The sequence below is a fragment of the Nestor notabilis genome, unplaced genomic scaffold (assembly GCF_000696875.1).
Source record: "Nestor notabilis isolate BGI_N333 unplaced genomic scaffold, ASM69687v1 scaffold25717, whole genome shotgun sequence".
Taxonomy (NCBI): domain Eukaryota; kingdom Metazoa; phylum Chordata; class Aves; order Psittaciformes; family Psittacidae; genus Nestor; species Nestor notabilis.
The window spans coordinates 6,254-23,684 of NW_009936408.1; the positions used below are offsets into that span (position 1 = coordinate 6,254).

General features: G+C 41.7%; 1 protein-coding gene across 1 annotated transcript in view; it reads left to right on the plus strand.

Moving 5' to 3' along the window:
* Nucleotides 1-17,093, plus strand: part of LOC104408665 (solute carrier family 22 member 23-like) — a gene marked incomplete at both ends in the record, with an annotated part of 23,343 nt that extends 6,250 nt beyond the window's left edge. The window contains 2 exons of the mRNA XM_010018330.1: nucleotides 11,413-11,516; nucleotides 16,939-17,093. Of these exons, the coding sequence (XP_010016632.1) occupies nucleotides 11,413-11,516; nucleotides 16,939-17,093 (259 nt within the window). The remainder of the gene's footprint in view (nucleotides 1-11,412; nucleotides 11,517-16,938) is intronic.
* Between the last annotated feature and the right edge of the window lie 338 nt (nucleotides 17,094-17,431).

The window sequence follows — 17,431 nt, forward strand, 5'->3', positions numbered from 1 at the left end:
TAATGTTTATTATCATCCTTAAGATAATGCATCTTGGATGCAGTAAACTGATTTCAGCCTACCATAAATAGTAGTTTGTAGCATTGGTAGAACTAACAATGATCCTCCGGGAAGGTGATTCTATAAGTCATTCTCTGCTTTCCAAGACTTGCTATTTAGCCTTTCATACTCCTCATTTTCTGTGTGTATGTCAAACAACTGCCTTTTTTTTTTTTTTTTTTAAAATCCTCCTGTTTGAAATGGTTGGGGTTTGTTTCTACTCCCTTATTACATCCTGTATCTCAGTCATTTAGTTTAAATGTATGGACCTTGCCCATGCTGTGGCAGAAGATGCAGGCCACAGTGTTTATTTCTTGTTGTTCAGGCAGTCTAAAACTAAATTTCTGAAGTGCACTGACAGTTTTACCTCTTCTTACTTTGGCTACAAAAGTGTGATTATAAAAGATGACCTCATGTCTTTCTTATTTGTCAAAGAGGGGGATTTGGCACTTATGAAGGCACCTAATTTGGAGCCCATTCTGATGGTGATGCTGAGATGAGGATTACAGGCCAGCCAAACATGAAGGGGATAATTTTTTAATGAAATAACATCTGGAATAGCAGTAGGCTTAGGGTGTTCCTTAATTGAAAAAGCTTTTGGCCATGCTAATGGTGCAAAGTCTTAAATTTAAGCTTTCCAAATGAATTGTAGAGAGCTGCTAAATTTAGGAAACCTTGAAATGGATCCAATGCTTTTGTGTACCTTGTTTTTTGTTTTCCCTGTTTCTGACTGGTTTCCCCTCTTCTGCCTGGCATCCCTGCTTGGGATGATTGCTCTCACTCCATCCTTTTCATACTCCTTCCTCCTCCTGCTCTTCTGCAGCACAGCCCGGCTGGTGTTGGGTTACCCACATATAACTGTGGAATTAATTAGGTTGAGACCTTGCTGTAGAAGAAAGGAGTGGAGTTTGCTGTAGACAGTGTGTAGAAGATGAGAACCTTATTGTGGAAAGATGCTGCTGCAGCTTTGCAGCAATGCTGAGTTTTCAATTCTTGCACTGAATTCCCTCAGAACATCTTCTCTTGAGCTCTGGTTGCCTCAACTCTGAAATGTACTCTTATAATGTGATTTGGGTTTGTTTTTTTTTTTAGTTGACTTTTGAGAGCAGGTGACCTTGTGTGCACTCTGAATTCTCTTTTAAAGTAAAGGGGGCAGGAAGGGACACGAAGGAGGGAGAAAGGACATTGAAGCCCCTTCCCGAATGCATCATTGGGGTGTGTTGCAGAGGTATCCAGGCAAAACCGGTGCCAGCATCTGATAGCTGCTCAGTGCCATGCTGGAGTCATGCTGGCCCCTGCCCAATGTGGGTGCTGCATTGCTTGTCGTGCCACCAGCCCATAAAACCTGGCAGGCAGCAATGATCAATGTGCATGTTGAGTAGCTCCCACCAATCCAGGCCACGTCATACCTGCTGGGAACATGCAGCGGGGCTGTGCCTATTCCCACGTGGTGGGAGATGGATCAGCTGGCTGTGATGTGTGCCCGTATATGGATGGAAGCTCTTGTCTGCTCTGTGAGCTGATGAGGCAAGGGCAAAAGTGCTCAGGGGCCGAAGGGCTGGGTAGGACTGGCTCCTATGGAGAAGGTGCTTCTTTTTTTTTTTTTTTTTTTTTTTAATTCTTGTTGTCTTTTTACTCGTCTTCTCCCCAGGAATACAATTCAATAGTATGGGCTTTGTTAGGATTTTTATTCTGTCTTTGAATTTGAGACAGCACAAAATGGCAGATGTCGTACTGAAACACAAGAACAAAAGACTAAATAAGTGAATGTATCTCCTTATACTCCTTTCTGGGATGCCTGTCTAGATCCACAAGTAGCAAAGCCAGGAGAATCAGGAATGCTACTTGTGAGATGCAGGGAAGCGGTATGTTCACCCTGTCCAGCAGCATGTGATTTATAGTTACCCTTGCACACTGTTTTCAGAGCGGGGTGGTCTGGTTCCGTGGAAAAGGTTTTTCTGCCTCAGATAGTTGTAGAGGAATTCATTTTGGCTCAAGTACTGTCTTCCTGTTACTCCGCAGTGCTCTGGAGCTGCCTCATCTCTTCCCAGCCTACCGACCAAAGTTCATGAATGTGTAGACAATGTCACATTGCCCATCCTACAAATATTGTTAAGGATAGGGAATGTAAATTAAACTGCAAGACCTTTTCCCCTGCTCTGTGTCCCAGGGCTGTGTAAAATACTGCTTGCTTGAGCAATGCAGGCTCGACAGACCAGTTTAATATTTTGATTTTGTAAAACAAGTGGATTATTATTCTCCTTTTTCTCTTTAATATTTACTTAACTCCGAATTAGTACCAGACCCTCTTCTTTTCCCCTCTCCCTCTACTTTTCTTCTTGCCTGAGTTATAATAGCTGTAGTCCTCAAATGATGAGAGGGCAGGGTCATGGCAGCAATAATTGTATGTCAAAATTAAGGTGTCTGATCTTTTTATCTATGGTGACTTTGAGCAAGTATTTCTCATGAGAAATGCCTTTCTCCTCTTTTCTCTTCCTTCCCTCTTCTCCATTTCAGAGTTTTATGACGTTTAAAGGTTTCCCTCCATTTTTAAAAAAGCCCAGTAAGATAATAAATTGGGTTTTGTTATGTCAGCCCTCTCAAGGCTATGCACATGGGGTAAGTTTTATGCACACGTAGTTTTGGCAGCCTGAAGAATACCAGTCCTCAAAGTGTTAACTTGTTTTCGATAATTGGGTTGTAACAAACTTTAATATTTAACTAAAATGTTGGGGGGTGTGGCGTTGCATATGGCTTCTATTTATAGTGCTTAGATCTGTTACAAATACAAATTTGATAACTTTTTATTTAGTTTGGTTGCGAAGTCAGTCCCAGCAGCACATACCTTGTTCAGAATAAATGTGGTTGTAAGCTGAAATCTGAGGGATGGCACTCAAAAACCATTTTTCTGTGTGTGTATCTGTCAGTCCAAGTGGTGGGCATTGTTGCTTCTGGTCTTTTCATGTAGCCGGAGAGAGGCAAAGACCTACAGGTCTTATAGCAAATAATGGATCTAAAATTGAAGACAGTCTTGTGATAGTGGCTCCTAATGATGTTAGAATATGTGTAGAAAAGGTATTTAATGATGCACAGAGATTTAAAACAGAAATGGAAATATTCTGATCCCGCTCTCTCGAAAATTATGAATATAGTGTTAATGAAAGCTGCAAGCAAGATTTTGTCTCCCAACTCTTTGATGTTGGATGACATTATGGAGTTGGAAAAAGTGGAGCAGATAGCATCAGCTGAGAAACGAGTTAGTTGACTAATCTGAGGAGGGTGAAGGTTGGAGAAGATCAAAATGTCTCAGAATAAAGGGAACTCCTACTGAAAATAAAAGAGGTAGTGATGGAGAAGTAGGTGGTATATGGATGCTATTAAAATTGATTTAATCATGTTGAGTATTCAGAAGACTGTCATATGATTAACAAATCATATTTTAATTGTTAGCATATTAGTGATGATTATTTACTTAGCAAACTTCCTTCTTCCCTCTCCCAGTGGGGAAAGAAACAGTTCTGTGATGAGAGCAAGGTTGGAAACAGAAGAGCTAATTGCTACTGATTAAAGTATGAAGTTGAAGGGTAAATGAAACTTTCCAGTTTTGCGGTGTTTCAGGTGGCATCTCGGTGTCTTAGGACTGCTGATGTGCTCAGTGGATAGCTTGGAGGGTGTCTTTTGCTTATGGTGTAGGCTAAGAAATAATTTAGTGCAGGGTGTTCAATTAAGTTAGTTTACTGGCTCTGAAACAAAGTTGATTTGTGACCTTTTGCATATTTGAAGTTTTGGGCTTGTATTGCAGTGTTGCTTGAGCTATCTCACCATGCTGGGGAGATGGCTCTTACAGGTCAGCTGTGACTGAAGGGCATTAGATATGACACAGGGCACACAGATGTGTGCAGTACAGGTTTTCTGGGTGCCTGGCACTGCTTCAGTGGGTGCAGGCAGATGATGCATCTTCTGTCAGCACGGTGTTTCTGCTGCTAGGGGGGTGATGGGGCCATGCACATACTGGATGCAAGCAGGATAGCATCACCCTGTGCAGTGCAGCGGGGACAGCCTATGTTACCCTGAGGTAGTTAATACAGGAGGCAGTCTATCTCTGCCTGTCTGATTGCAAGCAACCTGACACAACCTGTGCCTTAAGTGTCCCACCTTCACAATGGAACTGAAGTTTGCAAACCAGGAGGAAGTACCGATTTATGTGTTTGTACAGTGATGTGTGGCACTGAGTCTGCGTGCTTTGCTTTTAAGGCTGAAATACTAGACTTAAATAAAAGTACTTCAAAAATTAATGTGGAAATTTCACAGCTAAGTCATGCATATTGACAAATGCGGGTTTGAAGGATGTATTTTAGCAACTTTAACCACGCTACACCTCAGAAAACATTAGGGAAATTTGTGCAGTCCTGTACTGTTTTGCAGGGATGGAAAAAGTTTTCATCGGTACATGAAACTGCTTTCTTACAACGCTGCTCTAATTATATCTTTCTTGGAAGACAGCTAAACACATGTCCTCTGGCTCACGTGCCCCCTTCTCTTTCTCCCCATTCCCTTCCCTCCCTATGTCCCCAAAACCTTTGTCTTTGTGGTAGTAGTCAGAAGTAGTTTCTTTGCTTTATTTTTCAAATGGTACGTTGCCCAGTCAGTTGGTCATGTCTGTAGTTAAGGCAACCTGACAATTTCTTGATTTTCCTGGGCTGCAGGTTTCCCTGACAGGTGTCTGCCATGGTGAGAAATGGTTTACTGGTTTCTGAGAACAAAACATGCAGAAAATGTGTTCCTGCTGTAAGGAAAAGGAATTGGATAAGAAGCTGAACAAAACAAATCTTTGCATCTATTGAGTTAGCGAGTTCCAGTGTACTGGAATAGGGACCCCAGATTTGTTGAGAATGAGAAGGCAGATATTGAGCAAAAGGTGATACCCTGGTACCAACAGCATCTCTTTTGCTACATGGGTAAAAATTCTTGCAAGCTCAGATGGTTATAAACCTCTCAAAATACCAATGTGTACTTGCTCAGTAGAAATTTGTTTTAGAAGAATTTATCTTTAAGAGGTCCTAAGCACTCAGGCACTGCTCAAAGGTTTTCAGCAAAAGCATTCACTTATGATAAAGCTGGAGAAAGTTAGATATACGCAGCACTTGGAGGTCTAGTATACAGAGAAGTAGCTTGAAAGTCATGGGTGGAGACATTCCAGTGTAGGTGGTGCTGGCTTCTTAGAGTAGCTGTTCAAAAACAAACAACAAAACCTCTCAATATCTGGTTTGATGTTTTTCTGGTTTGGTTTTGTTTGTTTTGTTTTATTAAATGACTCTTCTGTTTTTCAGGTAAGTCCAGTTGTGTCTGATGAAAATGTAAGGAAAAGTGTAGTTTGGAGATATTTGGTTTTGAGTGTGGTTGGTCAAAGAAAGAGGAAATCATTCATTTTTATACCTTCTTCTCAAGTCTTCCAGGATTATTTTGGTTTGTTCTTTTGCTCTTCTTAATGCCCCCATTTTGAAATGTGACCTTCTAGATACTTCTACCCAGCTGTTTTTGCTGGTGGTCAAAAAATGTTAGGTGTTCTCAAGGACACTTTATTGACACTCAAAATGCAGATCAGGGAGTGCTTTGCCTAGCTGTGATCTCAGAGGAGAGGCATCCTTACTCTGAACCTTGAAGGTTAAATAGTTTAAATGCTCTGTTGTTGCCATGGTTGAGAGGGAAATAGACACCTGCATCAATAAACCCACTGCAAATTTAAGTGTTGCTATTGGGATGGCACATCTCTTCTTCTGTAACCTCTTTAGTGTTGTTTAACTGCGCAGCTATTTTCTATAGAGTTGATCACACCACCACTTTCTGGAACCTGTACTCGTTCTTTAAGGTTAAAAATGCAGCCAGTGTGTCATCTTTGGCTGGTTGTTAAGAAGGGGAGGAGAGGAGCCTTGCCCTGTAGCAGCTGGAGGAAGACTTTGGTGCAGAGGTCTCCTGTAGCTCTAGCTATGAGTACTACTTGGATACTCTAGTACTAGAGAAAAGGCATTAGTGGTAGGTATATTATGTTAGAAGTACTGACATTTTTTATTTTCTATTTGTTTGGGGTTTTTTTTATAGCATTTGATCTGCTGACTTGGAGGTTTTCCTCCAGAAGTAAGTACTTGGAGACTGTTTTGCTCTGTTACATGCTTTGTATGAAAAGCGTAACTTTTTTATTATTCTCTTTTCTTAAAAAAACAACTTTGTGGTGGTTTTTTATTCTGGGTTTGGTTTTGTTGTGGGTTTTTTGGTGAGAGGCTGGTTTTGTTTTGTTTGTGTTTTGAACACTAAGAATCTGAATGCATAATTTTTAAACTCTCACTAGATGAGGTATTTATATGGAAGTTGGATTCTAGTGCTGTGCAGGGAAAATTGACAGGGTTTCGTTATAAAAAAGATGAAGCAGGAAGGAGAGGAACAAAGAAAGATGAGACCAAATGCACACAGACCTCAGTGACAAGTGATAGATTCTTATATTCATTTACTGGTCTTAAAATTACCATCTAACGTGCAGGGAAGCCTGTGGCTTTGCCCCAGGAGGGGTTTGGTGTGGCTGTGGTAAACTGTGTTATATGTGATGGGTAGAGGCTGGGACTCTCAAAGTGGGACCTTTTCGTTAGGGGTCGAGAGGCTGTATATGATGCGTCAGAGAAAGACGTGCACACAGAGTCCCACAGATTGCTTCAGGGCAGTCTGTGAAGGCCAGCACAGCAGCTGGTGCTGCCTGGCTGGGGAAGGACCGAGGGTGCAGCTTTGTGCCTGGCTTAGGGCTTTCCAAGGCAGCCATGCAGATGACTCTCTGGTCTCCTTGTGCTGAAACCAGTGCAGAGACCAGTTGGAGCAGAACTATGATCCACCTGCAGACTTTTTGGTGAAGGGTCTGCCTGCTTTTGCAAGTGATCTGAGTCATTGAAAACAGACTGCGAACCCACAGTGTGGGGAGAGGACGCATGTGTCTAGTTCCCTTCTTAGGGGGCTTTTTGGGCAAGTGTTGGACCAGAGCTTCTCTCCTCGTGTCTCTTTGCTCCTTTTAGGACAGAAATGTCTGCCTTGCACTTTTCCATGCTGTCAGGATGAAGGCAGAACAAACCAAATCCTTGGCAGGCATCTTATGACCTTTTTGCAGTGGTTATTCAGTGTGCTTAGATGCCACAGACAGCATTATGGCCTCTCGAGGACAAGCACTTTTGAAGTCAGAGCCCTTAATTGTGACGGCTTGTGTTTGTAGTAACAAGCACTCAGCAGACTTTACATTTATGACTCTTATAACTTCAGTGAGAATACTGACTCACTGCATTAGCCCTCTCCAAATTTATGCCCCCTGTAAAGAAATTACAGGATGGTTACTTTTTGGGTGCGTTGCCCTTTGCCAGTTGTCTTTCCAAGCACCTCAGGTTTCGAAGAGTCCTCCATCTTGATGTGAAGCATAGTGACTCAGGGCATGGGAGGTGACTCACGGATACCAGTTAAACATTAGGATCATGAAGGTGTGACTCCTTAAGCTTTGACAAAAAATGCTGTCACAACATGGGGAAGAAAAAAAGCCACTTGCAATATATTGCACATCTGCATAGGTGGTAAATTGCTGTACTGCTATGAAAAAAAGAAAAGCTTTTGTTTTTTAAATGTTCCGTTTCCACCAGCATATTCTATATACAGTTATTTTTGTTTCAGCATAACAATGCAATCCTATTTGTTTAGCAAGTAATTTTATGAGGTCTTTTGCATTAGGAGGATGGATGGAGGGCAGAAAGGCAGACAAAACCCAGGGACACAAGGAGAAATCTTGGAGAGCACTGTAAATTTAGCAGCATCCTTCCTTCAGGTTGGATGCTGTTAACTCCCAACAGGGAGACCAGGAGACTCAGCCAGAGCAGTTACAGGATTTAGTGGTCTCTCTGCTTGTATAAGATTAATCTACTTTTTGTAAGAGGTGATGGAGACCGGACAGTAATCCTCTAGCCAAAACAATCTCCCAGTGCAGATTTACTTGGAGTGCCACTTGAACTGTCATCAGCACTGCCCAGCCTAGCATTTTGTTCTGCAGGGACATGGAAACTTGTCACTCCTTTCTCTATGGAGCAAATCTTGAGTGTCGTGTTTGCAGGATGAAACTACTGGCACTTAACAGCAGGACCTGCCATGGCTCTGGGCACAGCCGTTCTGTGTGAGCACATGTTGAGTATACTCTGCCAAGCCCAGGTGTATGTAAGGGGTGAGGCAGCACTAATGCTGTATAATAGTTCTTGCTTTATTTCTAGCTCTTCAAAGCTGATGCTGCAGTCCTCTGCCTTTGGCTTTTCCACGGGGAAGGGGGAGTACAGGAGTGCAGGTCTCTGGCAAAATTCCTGCACTTTCAGCATGACAAAGCCTTGCTGGTTTGCTCTGATGCTGTGTTAAGATGGGTGGGGATGATACACTAGCTATTAAATATGTATTTTGTCCTATTAATGTCATCTTTACCTGAGGCTGCTTTTGACTGCAGTCTCCATTTTTCTTTTGTGCCCTCTCCTTATTCCTCTGTCTCTCTGAGAGTTGAATGCCCCGGTGGCACCCACCTAGGCACCAACCACAAAATTTATTTTGGGTAACTGCTTTGAGACTGCTCTCTGGCTTGTGGCAGCTGCCAGAGGAGAATCTGGGATAGATACGCTTGAGCTCTTAGCGCTGAGAGAGTGATTTGCGGTCATGACAGATTCTCTGGAAGTTTGTGCTGAAGCAACTGTTGAAATATTTCACCATTTCCCTATTTATGAGTTCTGAGGGCTTTGGAGAGTAAGAGATTCGGGGAGGGTCAGGGGCTGCCTGTGTGTTTCAGCACCAGTGTTAGGCTGCCCTTGAGAGCTTGGGGAGTCGGCTCGGGTTTGTGCTGGTTTCCAGAGTGAGTGCTTAACTGAGGGCAGGAAAGGGCCAGATGCAGGGTTTGCAAGGAAATGCATGTCTTTATTTTCAGAGCAGCTGGGGATTTGGGCAATAGCCTTAAAAACAAACAAACAAACGATGACTCACAGATAAGTTATCAAAAGGAGTGGGTGCATTTTAGGCACTACTGAAGGACGTGCTGATAGATTGACTTTTCCTCTGCTTTTAAACTCTTACTTTGTGTGCCAGTGTTCCAGAGTGGTCTGACATCTGTTGTCCTGGCTAGAAATTTCACAACAGCCTTTCATGAGACTTTGGCTCTTCCAACCATGAACCTATGTGTAATCTGGTAGGGCACATTTTCTGCCTGGGGCTTGTGCAAGGGCTGGCTGTCTTTGACTAGCAATAATAATCCATAAAAATGAGAATGTACCAGGATATCTGCTTTTTCTTTTTTTCCACTTGGATGACATTACCATTCCTTTGACAGCAATAAAATTAAAAATTGGAAACTTGGAGAGATTGCTTTTTAAAAAGTGTTCTTGTACAGATATGACTATTTTTAATTAACTTTATTTGTTCTCTACTAACAAAAATGATTTCTCAGATTTAAGCTGCATATATACCTTCGGGATTATGAAAGTAAACACAGAGCATTTGAAAGCCTGCCTGGAGCTCAAATGTATCTCCTGAATTTTGTTTTGTTTGTGGCTTGTCTGGGCGGATATTTTTCTTCGCTAACTGAAGATTGGTTCTATGATTGCAAATATTAGGAATCACATTTCACCCACTTTCTTCTAGAAAGTCAACATCTTTAGAGAGCAGTTCTTACTGCCTCACTGAGCTGTTTGCTGCAAATAATTCATAGGTATTCAGAGGAAAAAACACTTGCTCATACTACTGCCTTCAGTCTGTAGGTTGGAGGACCAGACATATATGTCCCAGCTTCTACAAGTCAGAGCAGCGAGGAAATAAAAAATACATTTAACTAAACCAGAAAGGCTAAGCCTGAAAGTTGGCATGTTTTTCTGCGTAACACAAAAGTGCTATACTTCTTGTTGAGATGGTATATTGAAGGGAGGACATCTCCTGTGATGTTGAACCAGAGAGCTGAGTCAGAGCTAGCCTTATTTGTGGAAGGGTTGTACGTCATGGAAATGCTTTAAAGTGTAGCACAACTAATCGAACTTTTTTGAGGGAAGCTTTCTTTTGAAGTTGGATCTGAATTTTAAAAATAAATTGCATACTTTTACTTTGCGTTTTTGGTCATAAAACTTCAGTTACTGGTGTCAAGAGGGCTGCTACTATCACATTACACAAACAGCCATTTATTCTGCGAAGTTTCAATTTGAAGAATCTGACTCTCCAAAGTTAGCTGTACTTATTTGTCATGAAATGTGTATGGCTTCCATTACCATCAATATTTGAACACTTCACAAACCACGAACAAACATATCTTCCTACTTTTGTTCAAGGGTGTAATAGTACTATCCACACTTTACACATAAGAGAGGTTAAGTTACGTGTCTGAGGGCAATGAGGGTGTTGAGCTAAAGCCAGGAATGCAGCCTGGTTCTCCGGAGGCTTGGGCTAATGCCTCAGAGGAAAATATATTGGTGTTTAGGGAAGCCTCACTAGAAACCTTGCTGCTCCTGTCTTTCTCATGGGAATGAGACAGTGCCCTAGTGACAGGAAAGGTCCATTGTCTCCTTCTTTGTATGGAAAAGGTAATTTCAGCTTCAGGGATAGCTTTAGTGTAATGGTTCAGCCCCTGTCTGATCTCTGAGCTGTGAAATGTCGCTGTGAGGGCTGCTGTTCCAAGGAGCCACGTGGCTGTGCCAGGATCTCTAGTTGCCTGGTCCAGGTCCATACCAGGACTTAACCTGGTGAGTTGTGCCATTAGTTAGTCTTCATCCCCTTCTACCACCTGAGGAATCGGGATGTGTTTCTGAAAGCTAAAGTGTCTTCATGCCTTGTCCATGGGAGTCTGGAGCTAATGGCCATCAGGGGTCTGTGGCAAAGCAGCTGCTTTTCCCCATGTTTCCAAGTGGTCCTGAGGAGATCAATTGAAGAACTTGCTCTTAAATTCCCAGCCTTGCTGCTGGTGGGCTTTGCAGAGCTCAGGTAGTAGGTGTCTGGGGTTGGTATGGTGAGACGCTTCAGCTACACGAGTACTACCAATTTCTGATGGAGATATGCTCCTTAGTCTAAACTTATGTGACCTGGAAAGGGGGAGATTTACGTGTTGTATATTGCCATTTTATAATTAAGGGTCTGATAAAACTCAGTGAAGTAAATGAGTCTTTAGTTTGCTTCTTGGGTTGCAGGATTTGACTTGAGGGCGAAAGCTTTCCTCTGCCATTTCCATGCACTCATGCTAGGGTTGAAATTTGGAAGAAGCTCTACACCAAGTTTAGTATGTCTAAACACACCTGAGAAACTAATTTATTTCAGCTTATCTGTTTTCGTTCATTTGTTTTTTTCTTCCAGTGGGATCTTGTTTGTGATTCTGCCTGGAAAGTCCACATTGCTAAATTCTCCCTCCTGGTAGGATTAATCTTCGGCCACTTAATAACAGGATGTATAGCTGACTGGTAAGTGAAAAATATTTTAATTCAATGTAACTACAAATAACATTAAATATTGTTTCGATTTTTCTTCTACTGTATGTTCATGAAGATCATTTGCATAATGATTTTTCAGGTTCTGAAAGAAGCATGATGAATAAACAGTTTAAAACTGTCTATTAATTGCTTGAACCTGAGTAATTTATATCAAGGTAAATAAACTATTTAATAGTTGGCTTAGTTATTTTCCACTGACAGTTTATTACAGCTGTAATGCTAGTACAGAATTAACTGTTTCCTAATTAGAGAAGTGAAGCCTTTAGTTTAGGGTCTTGGTTTTTAACCAAGAGATGGAGCCAAAAGAAATTGGAAGCAGCATTGATTTGGCTGAATACAAGACTAATGTAATGTCAACCTTGTGCTTACACAGTACCTTTTGGTGGGTAAAAGGCTGCTTTTTGCAAACTATTCCATTGTTCCATTTTTAAAGTTCTTGTTAAGCAGACATTTCGATGTAGTGTTAAGGAATTGCTGACTTATGTGCTGGTAATTCTGGGGTATTAAATTTGCAAGCAGAGTGCAATTCCTTAAATCGCAGTAGTGAAAACCTTACTGGATACCCAATTATGCTGAGAATTCAGCTTTTATTTAAAGAAATGGTCTTGTAGTGCAAAAGAAGGGGGGGAAATTAAAGGCATGACTCAAGTGATTTCGATGGAAACTTGCAGCATCTGAAACAATAGCTTTGCGTTGTCGTTCCAGTCATTTCAGTGGCTTCCAGCACACTTGCCAATGTTGGTGCTTTAAATGGCCCCAAGTTAACTCTTTTGCCATTCATTAAAACAGAAAAGGAAGAAGAGTTCCCTATTAGGGAAATCCTACAAAGCTGCAGCAACTCACCAGTCAGTTGGGAGAGAAGAGGCCCCCTGCAGCCACACAGTAATTTGGCTCAAACATTTGTAGCAAAATTGCATCTTAATTCTTGAATAGTCACTAAAAGTTTTTAGGCAAGTAAGGAATCATGACTTTTCAGTGAAGTAGAGAACATGCATGATGAAGTACAGTTGAATTTGATTAAAATACCAAAGTAAAACAGGGCTTTAACAACATGTAGAAAGTATAGTGGGGATCTTGCTTGGTTTTCCTAAAAAGGAATCAGTATGAAGAAAGCAGAGTTATTCCCAAGTTAGGAAAATGCTGCTATAATTGACAAATAAGTTACAAATAAGTGAACAACTTATTGCCCAAGGCACTGGTTTCAAGAGACAATTGCAGTAAACAGATAGCTCTCGCCACCAAAAGGCGCATCCTGCTCTTCCATCCATTCTGTCCCCAGTGTGTACTTTATGCTGCCATGTACGCTTGTTGGACCCCTCTGCAAGCAAGCAAGCTTCTTAGCTGAGTTAATGCAGCATAAAATTACTGTGATACAAAAGTGTGGAACTGTGGTTTTGTGGTGGTTTGTTTTTTGGTTTTGGTTTGGTTTTTTTTGTTTGGTTTTTTTTTTTGTTTGTTTTTGGGTTTTTTTGTTTTGTTTTGTTTTGTCTAGTGAGTTCAGGATTGCTTAGGGAGAATCTGGTTTCCAGCAGTGGTACAAAGGAGAAAAAGTGTAACTTGTGGTGGGTGGATGGTACAGTGACCTCCTTGCCCTTTCATGGATGACCAGGAAGGACATTGTTTGCTGCCACCAAAGCTGGTCCTCATGCTCCTCTTCAGTCCCCATCCTTGCCATCTGAAGTAACTGACCCAGCAGGGCTCCTGTACTGAATAGTCTTTTTGTCATTTAGCAGTAGCATTTGGGGCTGGTAAAAGAAGGCCTAAATGGGATTTACTTTGCTATTTAATCATAACCTGAGTTTCCAGTAAGGCAGGGGGTTCTGTGGAAAGACGAGTACAAAGGGGATTGTACTATAAAAAGAGAAGAAGAAAAAAAGATGTTGGTCCCAAGCAATAGCAGGGGAGATTAAACAGAGTAATGTATAAAAGGGTTACAAACTTTAAAAGTCTGTTTTCATTTAACTTATACCACTCTCCAGTTTAGATAATTAGAAGATACTTGATACCATTAGGGGCTTTGCTTTCGCTTTTTGAAAGAAGGCTTTTAAAGCTGTATGTGACAAAGACATAGAGTGTATTAAGGTCATTTGCTATGTAAACTGAGTAGTCTATGCTCAAAATACAGTAGGTGTACATGCTGAGATAGCTCTGTGTGAAGAATCTACAGGAAGAATGTCTGTAAACTAGTTTGGCTGTGTGAAGACTGGCTGTGTCTAATGGCTAAATAAGTTAGTTGATCAACTGGCAGAGTGGCACAGGCAATTTTGCCTGCTCTGGACAGAGGCTGTTGGGGTCACTGTGGAAGGCTTCCTTCTGGAGCAGGTGGGCTTGCTGGTCATGTAGCATCAAGACAGTAGGTCTCTGCCTGTCATTGCCCAGTGCTGCCTGTGCTTTGCACCTGGTCTGGTGGTTTCTGGAGCCTTTGTGCCAATTCAAGTCCCAGGACTGAGAAAAAACCTGCAAAGAATGTCATGGAAAGAACAATGTGATTGGCTGCAAGAGCAAAGCTCAGTCTTCTCAGGGTGGTAAGGTACATGCATAGGAGCATGGGAAGATGAGATCTTGTCCTCCAACCATCTACTTTCCTCCTGTGGTGCAACTCTGACAATATTAGGAATATCTTTTTGAGGCATCTGCATATCACACTGTGTGGATTGCAGATTCTTCAAAAGCCTGGGGTTGCTTGTATCCCTAGTTATTTACCTGTGCAGGCAGCATTTAGCATTTGATCTAGATAATAGTATACAGTGTAGGCTGAGACTTGGGTGGCCCAGAAATCTTTCTGGAATAGCTTAGGTGGCAGCAGACAGCATCCCAGGGCTGTTATACTAGGGAGATTGTGTATGGTTTAACTTCTCACAAGCATTTCCATGTACTATTAGTCAGATAATTCCCTCTACAAATAAAAGGCTTGCCTCCCTCCCCCTGCCCCAAGACACCATCCTGTCAAACCACTGCTGAATCGCCAAATATATGGCTGATAGCTGCCCCAGAACTTTGATTTTAGAGCAATGCACTGTGTGCCTTGGGAGGAAGGAGACTAGTTTTGAGTCTGGGAGGAGGCACTGGTGATCCCTCTTACCAGGGGGTTTCTTGGCCTCAGTTGGCTTTCACGGGCCCAGGAGGCTTTTGGATTTCCCGATTCTTCATTAGCAGCAACCGTTCCTTTGCATAACTTGTATAACGGTAGAAGAAATTCTGTGTCCTAATGATGGATAACCTTGAGTACAGGGGGTGGGAGGAAGGGAAAGAAGAACTGAAGTATGCGAAGCATGAGGTCTTTTTTTAATCGACATCAGTGAATGCAGGTCAGGCTTGTGATGAGAATTAAGCTCCTAATTCTGAGTGTTTGCATAATGCCTTTCATCTACAAAACACTTCCACAAATACTAATTAGTATGAATTACAGCTTGGTGATTACAAAAATAGGGCTGCAAAAGCCTGTGCAGATCGCTGATAACACAAAGTTCATAGGGATTTTTTTCTGTATTCAAGGTTTTGTGTGAGGTACTTCACCTTCCTACCCAAGTGCTTTGTGTTCCATAAACATAAAATACGAAGCACATACAGCAGTAACTGTCCTGGTGTCCAGCATGTTCACAGTACGTTGCATATCACTGAGGCAGTGATGTTTTGTTCCCACCCCTAGCTCAACAGTATTTCATCTTCTGGTGGCCTGGATTTGTATGCTGGTTGAGAGCAGTCTGCTTTGACCTTGCATTCTTCAGTTTGCACATTGGTTCTGTTTCAAAACATTGTCCTGTTGTAAAAACATAGAATGGTTAACACTAAGAAGGTAAATCTTTAAGATGCCCCAGCTGAAAGATTTGAGATGCTACAGCTGAAAAATGCAAGGAGCCATGACATTGCCTTCTTAGATGTGACTTTGAAAAAAGTATGAACAATGCACACATACTGGTGCACTCTCTCAGTTCCCAAAAATGTAAAAAAATATAACAATTATAATCTTCTTTTTTTAGCCCTTCATATTTTATTGATTTTTTTTTTTTTTGTTCCATTTTATGTAAAGCAAAATCTAAAGTTCTAATTGTGAATACATATACTTTATAGCTGCTGGTAACAATCTGCTCGAATTATTAAATTGAAACACTTCAGCATGTGAAACCGGACTAAGTTGTGAGATTTAAATGCTTTTTATCGTGCTGACATTCAACCTGATGCCTGGTTTGCAGCTGACAGACTGCTTTGAATGGGTCTGTGAAAGCTGCCTACGAAAAGCAAGTTCATATATTCTTTGTGGAGATGGCATATGGAGCTGACTAAAAGGGATCCTCACTTCCACTGGAAAACTAGTGGGAGTTGACAAGTTGAAAAATTTTGGAAATCTCCACATAATGATCCAATTCTTGCTTAAAAATAGCCATGTGCTCTGGTTCTTCATATCATTCCACTTGCACAGGAAGGGGAGGGGGGGAAAGGGGAATTATAAACACTGAGCATATGAGTAAGAGATGTAAAAATCTCATGTTCCTTTGACATGAGAGTCAAACTCTGCAGCAAGTGCCCCTTACATTCAGTGGCAGCGTAACTCTTCCTGCTCATAGCACTGCACCAACATGTGCAACTCCAGATTGCAGCTGCAAAGCCTGCCTGCAGAGGAGGACTGCAAATCCTCACACCCCTGTTGCCTGTAATGATTTTTGGGGCAGTTTCTTCCTTACCTTCTATTCAAGCTAGTTTTGCAGGTCTCTGCAGCTGCTGTGGGGATGCAAGATGGAGGGACTTGGAGCTCACGATTTTCCTGTGAGCATTACTATTGGCTCTCTAAAGCTCTGTGAAGTGACATGAGCCCTGTTTTATGCTTGGTCCGTGTTTATTAGGCTTGTCCTCAACAATGAGGTCAAGAAAAGTAATTTTTTGAGCCAGCTTCTCTTGCAGATGAGGCTGAAGAGGACGTGTCTGTTGGGAAGAAGAGTCCTCTGCAGTAAGCTCTGTGGCTGTAGACTATAGAGAAATATAGTCTAATAGAAGTAAACCGTGCCATGTAACACCATATACTCCCCCATGCTACTACAGAAAGCTCGGAGAAGCTGCTTTTAATCTCCAAGGAACTTGTATATGGCCTTACAGTATTTCCTCAATGTTTTTTTGTTCATCTTTGGTGTTTAGAAAATGACAGTTGAATCAAGCAGTAATACAATGTGCTGTCTCTGCTTAATCCCGTCTGAAGTGAACTTGTCAATGCAAAGCTGGCTAAGAAATCTGTGGTTTAGTAAGCATGAATAAAATGAGAAGAATGGAACAAACATTAAAAGTAGGATGGCAATATTTGGAAGGGATTGCATGACTTGTCCTCCTCTCTGCCAGTTGTAATGATCTAGCATTATGTCCATGCTGGCTTTTAACACTGTTTCTCCATACTTACTTATAGGGTTGGTCGACGGCCTGTACTGCTCTTCTCTGTCATATTCATTTTGATATTTGGACTGACTGTGGCACTCTCAGTGAACGTGACCATGTTCAGCACACTCAGGTTTTTTGAGGGGTTTTGCCTGGCTGGAATAGTCCTCTCTCTGTACGCACTGCGTGAGTATGCCTTTATTACCCATCCAAATGTGTCTTTATTGATAATGTGGTTTGCTGTTCTCTGGCTTCCTGCTTTTGTCCAAACAGGTCAAACCAGAATCATATGTACTGAAAAAGCTTTAGCCTGAGTTTTGGTAAGGATGTTGCAGCTGTCTATTTAGGGTGCTACAGAGCAGACCGTGAAGCTGTTTGAGAGCTCATTTTTTTAAGTTATAAGGTGTTTTGGCTTTATTGTTGTTATTTAAACCTAGGAGTCATCTGTGTCGCAGCCATAATGTGTAATGGGAGTGGATTTCACCTTGCAGTATTGAGCTCAGTAGGAGACTCCCCACTTTCAC